The 15,693-nt window shown below is 41.7% G+C and overlaps 1 protein-coding gene across 4 annotated transcripts in view; it reads left to right on the top strand.

Annotated features, from left to right (window-relative positions):
• The window catches only part of plecb (plectin b), a 178,361-nt gene that overhangs the window by 28,273 nt on the left and 134,395 nt on the right, over positions 1-15,693 (top strand). The window contains exon 1 of one of the 4 annotated variants that reach the window (XM_020041067.3): positions 5,840-6,036. The exons of 2 other annotated variants lie outside the window; for them this stretch is intronic. In XM_020041067.3, the coding sequence (XP_019896626.2) occupies positions 5,946-6,036 (91 nt within the window). In that variant the 5' untranslated portion in view covers positions 5,840-5,945. Of the gene's footprint in view, positions 1-5,839; positions 6,037-15,693 lie in introns of those variants that run through there. One more of the 4 variants, XM_020041068.3, reaches the window with a different exon arrangement.

Here is a 15,693-nt window from a genome sequence, read left to right as displayed (position 1 = left end):
TCTTGAATGCTGCGTTCATTCAGCCAAAAAGGGCCATTGTGCCATTTATAGGATTGGAGTAATTACAGCATTGCTATTTTACCTGAATAAAAATTATAATGCTGCTTTTAACTACTTGAAAATCCAAACCAAATATCGATTCTTGGAGGCAGAGAATCAGTTTCAAGATCATAAAAAATAATATTACGATACAACCTCCTTAGTCTCCAAAGACTCACAGAGGCCCTCAGACTTAGACGCACATACACAGACAGACAGCGACACAGAGAGAGATGATTTTAGTGCAGACTAAATAAGTATGATAAATAATGGGCCCACATGTCATTCCGCATGGTTGCATATTGATGACTGTGGAAATCACAAGTCTTCTCTTTTCCTAAAAAAAGTTTTCCACCATTCATGGACCTGCAAACACAGTCTCTCATGGAAGCCGACTGGAAATCAGGCCTCAGGACTACCATCAGTAGAAACACAAGAGAGAACTGATTGTAATTACACATTGTAATTACATTTTGGTACAGTCTCTCACAGAATTCAAGCACCTCAGGCATTTGCTTGGCAGTGTATCAATGGAGCCCTTTAAGCGTCCCTTCAAAACCCTGCAGTATCTGTTTTCACCACCAGATGTCACTCCACATGGGAAGCTTTCAGACACTTCCCTGGTAACCCCAGAGACCCGTTGGAGCTCTTGGAAAATGAGGCTCATTCTTTGCCGGTTTTCAACATGTATCACACAGACTGTTCCTTGTGGTCGGTCTCATTGGCACAATGTCTGTGCTGTTATGTCACAGATGAGATTTTGGATAGTGTCAGAAAAGTCTGTCAGATTATTTTTCCTTTATGTGAGTTCTGTTTCCTTTTTATGTGAGCTGCTAAATGACACTGCTCCATAATTGAATTACTTACACATTGCTATTGTATAAAGAATAGCAAGCGATGCATACAATTGTGCACAATGGCAATTAGATCCAGGCATGCTGAAGTTGAACACTGGTGTACTGTAGAAAGGCTATATGCTAGTGCATGTCACTAAGTTAGGATAACTGACAGAATGTCTTACCAGTAACATGAGGGGGAATCCTGCCAGTTTTCATGACTTCATTCTCTCCCAGAGATATCAACGATAACTAAAATCAGCTCAGGCATTTCTGACACACCAGCCCATTTATCCCCATGTTTCTTTAAAGCCCCTACAGTTAGCCGGTCAATTATCATTTAGCAAAAATATGAACAATACACGTAACACAGGCCTGACAGACTTAAAATGGACCGGGCCATCTGGCATTTCCCAGTCCGTCCCAGTCAATATTATTCCTGATAGAACCATTTGATATGTGGTACACGCTATAAAAGATGCATGCACGTTACATATAATGTATCTTTATCTGAAACCAAACCAGTCTTTGAGACTCCTTTCAAGGCCAAAACCGATTAGCATAGAGATATGTTGTAGCGGTTCAGAGTGGGAGGACAAGAGATGGGCTTAGGGAGGCTTCCTCACCACATACTCACACAGCACTTATAGACAGCTGGTAGAAAGGTCACTATGACGGTTGAGGAACACACACAGAGACCAATGATACTTTATCTTAAGGAGCCCACTCTCTGACCACTGACCTGAAGACAGAGTTGACTGTCAGTGCAGTTTATAAACGTGTTTAATTATGCTCCCAAACCAAATGTCCTTGCAAATATAGTAACCCATTGTAAATCATGACTAGTGAGGACATGTTGTATAGTATAGTAACCAATGGAAAATCAGGACTAGTGAAGACATGTTGTATAGTATAGTAACCCATTGTAAATCATGACTAGTGAGGACATGTTGTATAGTATAGTAACCCATTGTAAATCATGACTAGTGAGGACATTCTGTTTAGTATAGTTACCCATTGTAAATCATGACTTGTGAAGAAATTTTGTCGGTCCTTACTTTTAGAAATACTTTTTTAATGCTTGGGTTAAAGTTTTGGTTTTAATGGGATTTTAGGTATTTAGGTTAAAGGTTAGAAAGGAGAGAAATGTTCATGCAAATGCTTATGCATTTTTTTTAACAAAAGCTTTCATGTGTGCAAAAATGTGAACAACTTTATTCAATAGGCACCTCCATTAGCAGCAATAAATTGGAGTAAACCTCTCCTATAGCCACTGATCAGTCTCTGAAATCTTTTTTGAGAGGTTTTTGCCTAGTCCTCCTTACAGAACTCATTTGTGTGAGATTTGAGGGGTGTCGGCCTGCTTCATGACAGCATCTCCATTGGATGTAGGTTGTTGTCATGTTGAGCTAAAGCTGGGCTAATTTTCGGCCGAGCTTTAGCTACTTTTATTGATGGCCTGACTTTCTGTTCAAGAATTAGCCGGTATATTGTATCTCAATACAATACTGGACCAGTCATGTTAAATGCTGTCCACTTGTAGATTATTTGCCCAATAGTGGACTGATGGAGCTTAAATCTTTCTGAGATGGTTGTATACAATAGCTGTCCGCAGACTGATGTGCTCTCACTACTCTATTCCTGATGTCTTCTGATTCCTTCTTTCCACTTGGCATGGTATGTTTTGCATACCAAACTGTCTAGGTTTCGAGTCCCACTGAAACACTTTCATGTAGATCCCGCTTTTTATTGGTTCATTTGGTCCCCAACTATTTCCTCACCTGTTTCTACTTCCCTAATGAATGAAAAACCAAGGCAACTTGGGGTCACTTATTATTTTGTACATTTATTTTGTTTTTCTACTCCTCATATAATTTCCTCTAAACCAACACATGGAACTGGTAATTCTAAACCTGTTTTGTCAGTTTGAAAAGACTGGCTTTGATTAAATAAAGATTTTATGGTGAATACTAAGAAACTATAATTGCGCAAGGGATTCACATACTTTTAAACAGCACTTTATTTGACTTTAAGCAGTATATTTATTCATTGTTACATAGTAGAATGAACATAATATTCACTGTCAGCCATCTTGGTAATTACAGGCATGTTGGTCTGTGACACAGTTTTGAGGTATTATAAATAAATATTAAACAAGACATGAGCTTAGCCACATGGGAAAACCCCAAAGTGAAATATTGTTTCAGTGGAACATTGGATTGAGACTCAGATTCTTCAATATAAATCATAGATCCTCAACTGCCATACTGATTTCAATATAAATCATAGATACATAAATTACCCCCACCCCACACACACACATTGTCATAATTATGGTATTAAATTACAACTCACCGTTCTGTTATCCCATCCTGAGAGACTTCCACAAGCCCGTCTTTACTGCCAAGATGAGCTTTTGTGAGGGTGTGTTTGAGAGTATGCGTGTGTGACTTTTGTACACTGTGTTCATCCAACAGTATTCGTCAATTCACCCCAAGACAGACATTTATCATAGACACCACTGTTGTTTATTGTAGAAACTCTTTAAAGGTTTCAGGTAGATTCTCCAAGGTTTTCAAGAAATAGCCTGGGTTTCTTAACCAATGGGATTACTTACATGGGAATACCATTAAGGGTCAAGTTAACGTGTCAATCTGGGTTTCCGCACAAGAAGAATAGTTGCTGCACTGGCAAAAGGGAATCAGGATCCCAGTAAACAAAATCCAGTGTGGAAAACATGAGAGGGACTAAAGCCCCATGTTACCTGCCACATGCCCACCGACACACACAGAATGACACGTATGTTGTCAGATACGGAATGGGAGCTGGGAAACTGCAAACAATCACCCCGGATGAATGGGGTGTCACACTGTTGGATATGCGTAGACGCACATGCGAATACACACTTAGTCACTGACCAAGTCTCCCACTCTGACACACACACACACACACGTTTTATGTTTCCCCTCATTCAGGGAACTGGATAGTCACCAAAGATGTTGTGACTGGTTAACAGCTTGGTTATTTTTACACATCCAGCTCAAGTGTTGAAGCACTGGAAGACGGGAGGACATGTAAATATTTCTGGAGTGCCTGTTGGAGTTAGTGAAACACTTGTCACTTGATGGTAACAAATCATGAGTTCGTTGTGTGTGTGTGTGTGTGTGTGTGTGTGTGTGTGTGTGTGTGTGTGTGTGTGTGTGTGTGTGTGTGTGTGTGTGTGTGTGTGTGTGTGTGTGTGTGTGTGTGTGTGTGTGTGTGTGTGTGTGTGTGTGTGTGTGTGTGTGTGTGTGTGTGTGTGTGTGTGTGTGCAACATTTTTCTATACGATTATGTTTGTGAGGGAGGGTACTCATTGTGTTCCAGTAAATATCTCCATTCTTTTTCATCTATAAGCAAGGATGCGTTAAACCCATAGATTTAATTGAATCAGACTCAACCAGAGTTGACTTTAGCTACGACGCCAACATTTCAGATCTTTTCCATTTTATTATCAATTTAGCCTGAAAAGAAGTGTTAAGCTGTAAAGAAACATAGCTCGTGTTACCTCTTCATATGGACCTGTGACTTGAATGATGACTAATAAATAAAGGACTGACTTAGACTGATCTTGCACTGTGGACTCCTTGGGTTTTGTCTTCATGCCAGTGTTAGGCTTTACAGTAACCGTACCAGTTGGCAAGACCAGCCTAGATATGTGGCCAACCGCAGGCTCTGTTTTGTACCAATCCTGTTCCGTGCCTGTAGTGAAACTCTTTCCATTTCCTGTGGGGAGTGGGTGTCTGGAAGGACAACAGTGATGGCTTGGGCCAGCGAGGTGTTTCCTCACAGGAAAGCCTTTTGGCTGATGTCAGGGACTGGCCTTGGCCATGAGAAAGTCGCAAATAGTCTGGGACAGGTATCACAAGAGAATTTTCCAACCGCCGAAGGAATCTGATGAACGACCTGCACATATGACAGCCTGTTGGAGTTATGATAATGGATTATTTCAATGTGACTTTCTAGCATGAAAGAAAGACATTTTAATGTTGATGTGTTTCTATCCAGCCAGATTAATTACATTCACAGATTTGGTACATGTAAACATCGAAAACACTTTATGAAATGCTGCCACCGTATGAAGAAGCTACATCAGACATGATATGAAGTTGATAGATGATGTCTTGACACAGCCAGCATTCCTTCTGGCCTCATTTATTTTCCCTGGACTATAGCTGTGAGAGCTGCTGAATATTCATTGCTGCTCACTCTCCGAGGGACTTGTTCTTTGGGGATGTCAAGGGCATACCTGCACGGTAACCTGTTTTATTTCTTTAATGTATTCATCACTTGAGAGGCATCGGCATTAAAACGTTTACTCTCACCATGGGCTGCAGCAGCGCAGCACTGACACAATCTCTCGAGCGAAACAATGTAGTTTTGCATCAGCGTTCAAATTCACTACTTTTTGTTAGGTTCTGTGACGAAAATTGCTTTGAAAATAAATATTTCTCTCAAAGTTCTGTGATTCGGTTTGCATCTAATAATAAGCAGCTTTCTTTCCTTTTAGAGTGTAAGCATCACTAGTCAGAAGGGCACTGGTCCAGCACTGAAGGCACACTTCAGTTTGTTTGTGTTGAACTTGTCTCCTTGTCCCAACTGGGTGGGACTGAGTTCTGCATGGAAAGTGCTGAAGTCATGTGGGGCTTTGCTCCTGTGTAGTGGTTTAATGCTGTGCCTGCCTGCCTGGTTGGTCTCTATTTGATCTCTCCCTCTCTCTGTCACACTCTCCCTCTCCTCTTCTCTGGGTTTCCCCTTCCATGTGTCTTTAAGAGGAGGGGCCTGACGTTCATATTAGGCATTTAGGGGAAGGGGGGTGTAGCTGGGGTCAAGAGCTGGAACGTAGTTGAGAGCTGAGGAGAGCTCAGTCACTGTTGAGAGAACTACAGGGGACAGACAGACAGCCAGCAGAGGTTGTCACTAACAGAGAGAGAGAGAGAGAGAGAGAAGGAAGTTACTGCTAACATTAAACGAAGGAAGAGGTGGAGAGCGAAAAGAGGAGCTGTGGGTGACGAGCTCCACTGACCGGTCCATGGCCATGTACGAGCCCTCCTGCCTGCCCCCCGACGCAGACGAGCAGGACTTCATCCAGGCCTACGAGAACGTCAGGGAGAAGTACAAAGGTACTGGAATGTCCCCACATGCTGCCGGAGTCGACAGGATCACGTGCACGTGTGCGCGTGTGTGCGCGTCCGTGTGTGTGCGAGTGTGTGGTATTATTAGAGCTGCACAGGTGTGTTTCCAGTTTATGTTTGCGTGAGACTGGGAACCTTCATGTGTCTTTCTGTGTTACTTTGACACAGGTGTGTGAGTGTGTATCCCTGTCTATGTGTTGTTCAACAGTGCAGGATGGCCAATCAGCTCGCCGATCAAATGCCACTCCAGGCTGCTGACGGCTGTATTGATTGGAGAAAATGTTTGTTGTCAGTCTCTCTCTCTCTTTCTAAATGTGTAGGTTGTCAAAGTTCGCTATGGATTTACTAGACTGCTTTACTTTGGCATGCGACCCTAACCAAGTCCACCATTCTAACCTTTGATGACATGAAGAGGGGAGGAGTTTACACGGGCCGTAAGAACTTGTCTGATTGAGTGATCATCTGCCCAGCGACAATATGGGTGTTAGACAGGTGTTGCTGCTCCATTCTGAAGTCAGCTGAAACAGACACTTACCGTTGTTTATGTTCGTATTGAATCTAATCTTCCGCAGTAAATATTCATTTACATTTTAATTGTCTCTTTTGAGCCACGCTGGTCCATTTAGCCAATGTTCCACGGAAAGAGTGTTCGACCTCCTTGACCTCAAATTCTTTCTAAATCGTTTCAGACCCACGGCCGGAAGTGTCTGGATTATCTTTTTGGTTATCGTTGTTTATATTCCAATGTTGGCTGGTGTGGGTGTTTGGTGTGGGTGTTTGGTGTGGGTGTTTGGTGTGGGTGTTTGTGTTTGATTACGGCTGTCCCCTCAGACTCACCAAAGCTTAATCCCTGAAAAATAAAGGTATTCCTGTGAGAGAGGTCTGTTTGGTATTGTTTGCAGTTTATTCTACCTCATCCAAGACCGCTCTCTGATTTTATACAACCTATAGGGCTAAAGTTTGAATACATTCTACAATATGGGATTGATTGGGAAAAGGTTAGTAAGGTAAGTTAGCATCTTGCTGCTAGCCCACACGTGTTTAGAGAAGGTGGGATTAAATAAAATGTAATTAAGTTTGGATTAATGGACTAATGGATTAATGGACAGTTTGGAGATGCAGAAAGGGTTTCCACCTTAACTGGTGTGTAACGAGGACATACATTTTTCTACTGGTATCCAGTGAGAATCAAACTCACAACCTCGGCCTCAACTGTCCAAACACAATCAGACCTCATCCTCTATCGTCATCACACCCTGAAACTCCTCCACTCCTATTTCACCTTAGGTCTGTCTCTACACCCACAACTCCTTTTTCTATTTTCCTCGTCTCTAACCGTTTCCTTCAGTATTCCCTGACTGTTCAGCACATCAGAGCTTTCTATCACAGTCCATAGATGTTCTGTACTTCCCTTCCGCCTTGCTATGGCTGTTGTTTCCTTCCCTATCCTCCTCAATCTGTCTGTTTTTGTTTTTATTATATCATTTTGTTTGTGTTTTTCACGCAGTTAATTTTTTTGAAATGTTTTTTTCCCTTTCCATATCCAGAATGCCCAAATGTACAGTACATATGACACTGTCTTGTCACAGCAACTACTGATGGCTTGTTCTGTTCCCTGCCCTCGTTACCCTGTTCTGCTTTCCCTTACAGTAATAAGTCAAATTTCGTCTGAACCTTCCTTCAGAAGACCAAGAGCTCCTCTATAAATATCGCCCCAGTTAATGTTTTTTTTGGTCTCGTTAGGGAGAATCTGGAGAATGCTGAATCCACGTCACTGGTTCTGGGCGTATCCAAGCGTTTGTGGGTTTTTGTTTGTGCTGGTTACGCCATATGTATATGTCTGCATTCTGTGTGGGTTGCGTGTGTTTGGGTTGGTTTGAGGGGGGTAATGGGAGCTGGGTCGGGCCTGGGGGCAGTCAGGCAGGTGTTTATACTTAAGAAGTTCCTCTGTGTCCTGTGTTCACAGACTCTGTGCTTGAGGCGAGGAACATAAAGCAGGCATTGTCTCCTTCTCTGATCTCTCTATCCTTATTAAGGCAATATAGTCAGGCAGGCAAGGCACTGCTCATCTTTTTCTCACTCTCTCTCCATATATCTTGATCTCAATCCCCCTCTATCCATTCCAGTGTTGCTGTTGGTCTCTGTCTCTCATTCCTGTGGCTGTACCATCCCTCTCTCTTGTTCTCTCTCTTGTTCTCTCTCTTTCTCTTGTTCCCTCTCTTTCCATCTCTCTCAGCTTCCACCCGTCTCTGTCTTATGCCTTATTCTATCTTCCCTCACTCCATTCTTTCTTCCAGTATGTCTCATTGTTGTATATAATTATTTTATTGTGTGTTGGTCCTCTTAGTGACGTCCTGGTGTGCTTTCCTCACACAGGTGTGTCTAAGGTCACGGGACCCATTATTCACCCATGACCCTGAACCCTCCTTGCAGATAATGGGTTTCGTGTACATGTCAAGAACTTCTTTATTCCTTTTTTCCATGTTGTGTGTGTTGACAAGGTTGTGCTAACGTTTGTAAAAATGCAACTCAAACGCATGAGATTAACAATTACCCACTTAGAAAATGCAACTCATTTCACACACACAAGCTTAACTACAACAATCTCTCTAAAAATCAAACAATGACAAACCTATACAAAATATATGAAGAAAGAGATAATCTGGGGTTCTTTTGTTTATTGCAGCTTCTGAATTGACTGGCAGGTTTGTGTCAGCACTTTGACATTCCTAACTTAATGGCAAATCTTATTGCCAATAATTAAAAAGTATCACAAAAATAAATATGGTACTGGGCTTAAATGTATGTGGTCTTAATAGGTACATTTATCCCTAGTTATTATTTTTGTTTTGCTTTCATTAGATGTAAAACAAATACTTTTCTAACTACTAGTCAGAAGTTCTGACTAGTTTTTTCTAATGTTTATTTGTGTAAATTACAATCTAGGAAAAGGTGTGGTGCTTCCACTTAATATACAGCTTTTCATATATTCAGTATATATTTGAGTTTAACTGGGAAACCTTATTTCATTGTCACTTTCAGCACTTGAAAGTTGCTGAAACATTTTATGTTCTTTCAGATGTACATGTTTGAATAAAATGCTTAGTCATTGCTATGATATTGCTAGCCTATACTCCTTCATTGCATACAAGGAGAAATGCAACTTTAATGGACAGCATGTACTGTATTACAACACATTAGTCAAAGTTTATTATTAATTATGTTGAGAAGACATCTCCCCCATTGTGATGAACCAGCTGTGATGGAGAAGATAATCTTAGACATTTCTCAGTTCTTTTCATTTAATCATGTAGAAACATGGACAGTATGACTGTACACAGTTGTATACTGTACAGCATATATAATGTGTTTCCCTCTAGGAGCCAGTCAACTCGTGGACTTTGCTCCAACATGAATGGAAACCAATAGGAAGTGGCTTGGACATCAGTGTTTTAAAGCATGACCCCTCATTAGGACTTAGTCAGTCATTGCTCTTTCATTGATTGTTGGTATTGGGATAAAGGCAATATCAATGGATGAATCAGAATCAGCTTTATTCACTATACCTTTACATATACTCAGACGTTTTGTTTTTATGGTGCTGCTAGTGGAAGAGAGCATATAGATACTAAATGCAAAAAATGTACACAAAGTTGGTATGCGATTATTTATGAAAGCTGATATAATTTAAGCTGTCACATTATGAGCAATTAATATATTACCTTCATTGATTAACAGTTGATGTACACACTTGCAGTGTCGGTATAGTTTTTCTAGAGGCAGGGAGATATGTCACTCTTTATAAACTGTAAACCACTGTCTTTGGTCAGCATTTAGAATATATCACTTTTTGAGAGTTAGTCTTAGTGTGTTTTGCCTACTTCGCTGCTCCTCTTCCTTCTCATTGTCCCTTCAGAGATGATTTCGATGTCAAAAGGAAAGACTGGTGGTTGGTCCGTCATTCAAATCCACTGGAGCGTGGGTTGAAAACTGGCCCACTGAAAATAACTCTCTAGTCTATCTGATTACCTGAACCTACAAAATTGCTGCCAAGCGTTTCCGGAACACGCAGTGACCAGAAATCGAGTGTGGCGTTCTCATACACCGGGCCATTTGTTCTCAAGATCCTTCTGAACAATAGACTCTAGTTAAACCGGCGAATTGGTCTAATAATGGATCAGCCCATCTGCCTGATGGTCAGTCCTCCCCTGGTCACTGTTTATAAATGTCTGAAGATGTAATCTCTTTAGGGGTTAGTCAGCGAGCTAGTGTTCTTTCATTCCCCTGTGCTTTTCTCATTGAGGGAGTGGCTGGTTGGCTGTCTATAGCGTCCTCTAATGCAATTTGCCACAACAGCTGATGTGGATGGGCCGTCACTGTTCCATCTGCAAATGGGCGGGGTTGCCCCTGCGTGAATGGTTGTGCCGGATGGGCTAGTGCACCACAGTTTCCATTCACGCATTCTTCCACCGCCAGCTTCACTGTGGCCCTCTATTTTGCCCTTAAAATAACCCCCAAATATAACTGAAGCCCTAAATAGTTATTTTTAGCCCAGTGGCAGACTTTGACTGATGGGGGAATTTAATTTTAATACGGTCTTAATTACGGGTCATAATGTAAATAAATTTTTTCAGAATGTGTTTGTTGTGGGTTTCATTTAGAGGTAAAGATATCAGATGTGTGATGTTGAATTTGTAGGTCGTTTATAGTAGATTGGAATTTGTTTTTCTTTGACTTTTTTTGACTTTTACATTTATTATAAATTTTTCTGGTGAGAGTTCCAGGTTTTCGAAAGCCAGCAACAACACTGAATTATGATATCTTGATGAATCTCCGTAAATATTAATTTATGCATTGCTGACTTAAGTTCTATTTGTGTCAGTGTGTGAGGTGCTATATAAGTCCTTATGAATGAACAAGCTATTTAAAACCAGTGGTGTCTCTTCTGTCTGAGTCTGTCTGCTTAGCAGTGTGAGTATATGTGATGGCAGCTCAGGTTTTCCCGCCGGACAGCTCAGGTTTTCCCACCGGACAGCTCATGTTTTCCCACCGGACAGCTCAGGTTCTCCCACCGGACAGCTCAGGTTCTCCCACCGGACAGCTCAGGTTCTCCCACCGGACAGCTCAGGTTTTCCCACCGGTCACCTCAGGTTTTCCCACCGGTCAGCTCAGGTTTTCCCACTGGCCTATAAGTGATAGGCATTTTCCTGTGGCTGATAAGGGTGCATAAATGGGGATGGTGACATGTCAGATTTCCAGGAATCTTTATTTGTTTCTCTTTCTCCGTCTTTCTCTATCTTTTACTCTTTCTGTCTTTTTCCATCTTTCTTTATCTTGTCTGTAAATGTAAATTAGTTTCCTGACGACAGGCTGGGTTAAGGACTGTAATAACTGTGTCAAAAGAAACCCTGTGTTGTGTGTTTGCATAACCATTTAACATAGTAAGCCATACAACCTTTGGACTAATTGAATGGGTATGCCCATACTGTGCTTGGTTGCTACAGCTATACCTTACAACAGAGGTACTGGAATAGTCTACTACAATCCTACTTTTATATCATTTGGGAGATTTAACCTACATAATAATTATGATGATATATGCCAGACAGTAGGAGACAATCATACACAATGTGGCTTATATTCATACATTTGAAGGGTGGGTGCCCCCAGGAATTGAACCCACAATCCTGGCTTTATATCAACACACTCTTCCGACTGAATCACATGTCCAATCCCCCACTGATCCTCTGTTTTGTTGGATTTCAACCTTGACATGGTCTGGTAGTATTAGGGCCTGGTTTTATAGCCTACTGTAGTAATGACTGATATATATTAAGATCCAAGGCAGAAGCTAAGCCTAATGGGCTCCAAAAACAAAATAACGCATCTACAGTTAAGTACTATATCTACAGTTAAGTATGGAAGTATTTGGACACTGACACAATTTTCATAATTTTGGCTCTCTATGACACAATGGATTTGAAATGAAATAACCAAAATGCAATTCAAGTGCAGACTCAGATTTAATTCAAGGGGCTGAACAAATGTATTTTATAAAACGTTTAGGAATTGCAACCATTTTCATACACAGTCCCCTTATTTCAGGGGCTTAAATGTAATTGGACAAATTAACGCAATCATAAATAAAAGTTTCATTTTTAATACTTTGTCGAGAATACTTTGCAGGCTATGACTGCTTGAAGTCTGGAGCATGGACATCACCAAACGTTGGGTTTCCTCATTTGTGATGCATTGCCAGGCATTTACAGGACTTTCTGCCTGTTTTGTCTTCAGCAAGTGAAATACATGCTTAATCGGATTTAGATCAGAAGATTGATTCGGACATTGCAGAATATTCCACTTCTTGTCTTAAAAAACTCCTGGGTTGCTTTCGCAGTATGTTTTGGGTCACTGTCCATCTGAAGTGGAGCACCGTTCAATCAACTTCACTGAATTTGGCTCAATCAGAGCAGACAATATATCCCTATACATTTCAGAATTCATCCAGCTGCTTCTGTCTTCTTTCACATCATCAATAAACACTCCTGACCCAGTGCCATTGGAAGCCATGCATGCCCATTCCAAGCCTTCTCCATACTTTTTTCTTCCCATCATTCTGGTGCAGGTTGATCTTAGTTTCAACTGTCCAAAGAATGCTGTTCCAAAACTGGTTTTATCCAAAGTCTAATCTGGCCTTTCTTTTCTTGAGGCTTATGAATTTGCTCTTGTGAAGTCTTCTCATATGTTAGACTTGGATAATGATATTCCTACCTCCAACTTGGCTGAATGTTGTGTATGGGCTTTTCTTTACCATGGAAAGGATTCTACGATCATACACCACTGTTGTCTTGCATGGACGTCCGGGCCTTTTTGTGTTGCAAAGCTCACCAGTGTGTTTTTTTTCTTCTCAGAATGTCTTAAACTGTTGATTTGGCCATTCCTAATGTTCCAGATATCACTCTCATGGAATAACTCCAGACCTTTTACCTGCTTAACTGATGAAGAAATAACGAAAGAATAGCCCACACCTGTCCATGAAACAGTTGTCAATTGTCCAATTGCCTTTGGTCCCTTAAAGAAGAGGGGGCTACATATTAAAGAGCTGTAATTCCTAAACCGTTCCTCCAATTTGGATGTGAATACCCTCGAGTTAAAGATGAGAGGCCTGCACTTTAAGCCCATATAAATTTTTTAACTGTAACTTTTGGTAAACAATCAAAATAACAAAACTTGTGTCAGTGTCCAATTATTTCCAGACCTAACTGAAAAGTCTAATTAGCCTTTGAAAACAATGCTTTTTAGCACTGATTTTGCTGTTCTCCACCTTGTGTAAAATGTACTTGTTATTACTGGGTTTTGGAGTTAATTTAGAGAGATAAAGAGCACTTTCTAAATGACAAAAATCTAAACAAAAACAATACCTACAAATGAACTACATAATGCTACATAATGCTCAATAATGTCTGTGTCTCTTAGTCCTTGTTTGTAGCATTTTATTCATTTGCTTTTCAAAGCTGTTTTCCTTACTAACATTGTTACCTGTGGGTGGGCTAGAGCTCCATGTTATCATGGCTAGAATTAGTGCTGTGCGCCTTCCAGCTTGTTTCGGACTCATGGGACTGTCCAGAGACCTTTTAATTGCATACCTTGTGTGGTACCAATGTGGTTCTAAACTATGTGGCAGCTGCCTGGAACAGACAACATGGAACCTTTAGCGCATTTTTGCCATGTTGCAGAGCCAGGCTGAAAGGGTTCTCAGAATACTAACTGTGATGTCCAAATAGGAAGTCTGTGAATGTGTGCACTTGTGAATCCTTCCTCTTCTTCACTTTTGTCCTACTGTGACCTCTTTGGCTGTACTGTTGCTCTGTGAAGGACACAACAGCACTCACACACAAACACACACCCCAACACACACTTACACAGCTCTGCCAGAAGTCAACTAGCCACTAAAGTGTGTAGGCAGGATTTCCGTGAGTGTGCTGAGTGTGCCTTCTGTTGTACAGTGTGAGATTTTAAGGTCCCTTTTAACAGAGCAACTGCCAAAAAGGGCCTTTTCAGAGGGCTAAAGCTGGCCATTTCCCAGAGCAAAAATAACTAGGGAAAATCTCGCTAATGGAACTTCTTCTGTATGGTACCTATATGACAGAACAGCGAGGGTTAGAAAGAAAGCGATGAGAGAGCTCTTTGTTTCTTTCAGTGCCATGCCAAAGGGAGACACAGCGGGTTATGCCGGGTCTTTTCCCTGCCATTTGGTGTTTCAGAATTGCTTGTGATGTCAGCATCCTGCGAGAGGGCAGCAGGCAACCTGGTTTTGATCAGCACTGGCACACAGCTCTGGTCAAAGGTCACACCAGGGTCAGAATGGATGATTACGGAGGATATGCAAGGGTTCCTTTTAGCCTTATGGCCAAAGGAGGGTCTTCTAAGAAGATTCCCAATCATCTCCAGGCTATTTCCTGTTACACAGGCATACATTTGCAGACAATAAATGACAGTTTGCTTGCTCTCCCCACACTGTTTAGACTTAGTTTTCAATGGTGTTGTCATACCACCCTCTTCATCTGATGCTGTGAACGTGCTGAACAAACTGATCTGCAGGCTGCTGACTTAGTGGCTAAAGTGCTGAGCCATCTCATTCACATACAGTAATTCTATCAGTCTTTTCTCTTCCCCTCAAACTTCCTGACATGACATCCAGTTTGAAGTTTACATGTCACCTCAGGTCATTGTACGAGACCGGCTTTAATGGACTGTAAAGTTGACTAAAAGCTGACAACGTTGGACGCCTGTAATGACGCAGCTTACGGAAATCTCCTCCCCCCGACCGCTTTAGTTTAAACCTTACGTGTCTGGAATGTGTACAGGATGCCGCTGAAAGCCAGGAGTCGCTGCAGCAGGGAACATTCCTTTTAGCGTTTTCAATCGACTGCGGCAGGGAGTTATGTGGAAAACATTGTTTGCACCTGTTTGTCACAATGGCTTTCTTCATTCTTCCATCTCTCTGTATCGCTGGTGTTCTGCTAGGGCTGGGCTCTGGCTCTTTATTGAACCACCCAGTATGTCAGGGACTGCAGCCCCGAGGCGTCAGCAGCAAACTCACAATCGTATTGCTCCTGCAGATGCAAGCATGAATGCAGAAAGGGAGAGTGCCGACACGTGACTGCACACTGGGTTAGCAGCAGTCAAACACGCACGGACACTGACAAAAACACGCACGGACAAACAAACACGCACACACAGGGCCGACACATGGAACAGGTCGTTCTAGCGGCGCTGGGAGCTCTAAACATATACTCTCCCACTCATTTCTCAAGCCTCCCCTCTCTTGTGCTCAGATATTGTGTGTGTCTACGTCTTTGTGAGAAGAGGTTTTCACATTGACATGTACAGTCTGTTTTTGTGGTTGTCTGCATGATAATGATGTGGTGTGTGCATTTTTCTAAAAGACACATATCCATTCTCAGTTAATGAAAGTGTGTACCTTTTCAATACATGACCTGAGCAGTTTCTTTCCCTGTGATTTGTCCCTCAACATCCTGCCATCCGTCCCCCTGAGACTAATAAGACTGTGCACTGCATCAAGCCATCTCCAAACGGTAAACTGTTAACCAAACAGCTGCACAAAACTGCAAACATTGCTCA

Source organism: Esox lucius, chromosome 20, assembly GCF_011004845.1.
Source record: "Esox lucius isolate fEsoLuc1 chromosome 20, fEsoLuc1.pri, whole genome shotgun sequence".
Lineage (NCBI taxonomy): Eukaryota > Metazoa > Chordata > Actinopteri > Esociformes > Esocidae > Esox > Esox lucius.
Note: the sequence above shows the minus strand (reverse complement) of the source record. Positions and strands in the feature narration are given on the sequence as shown.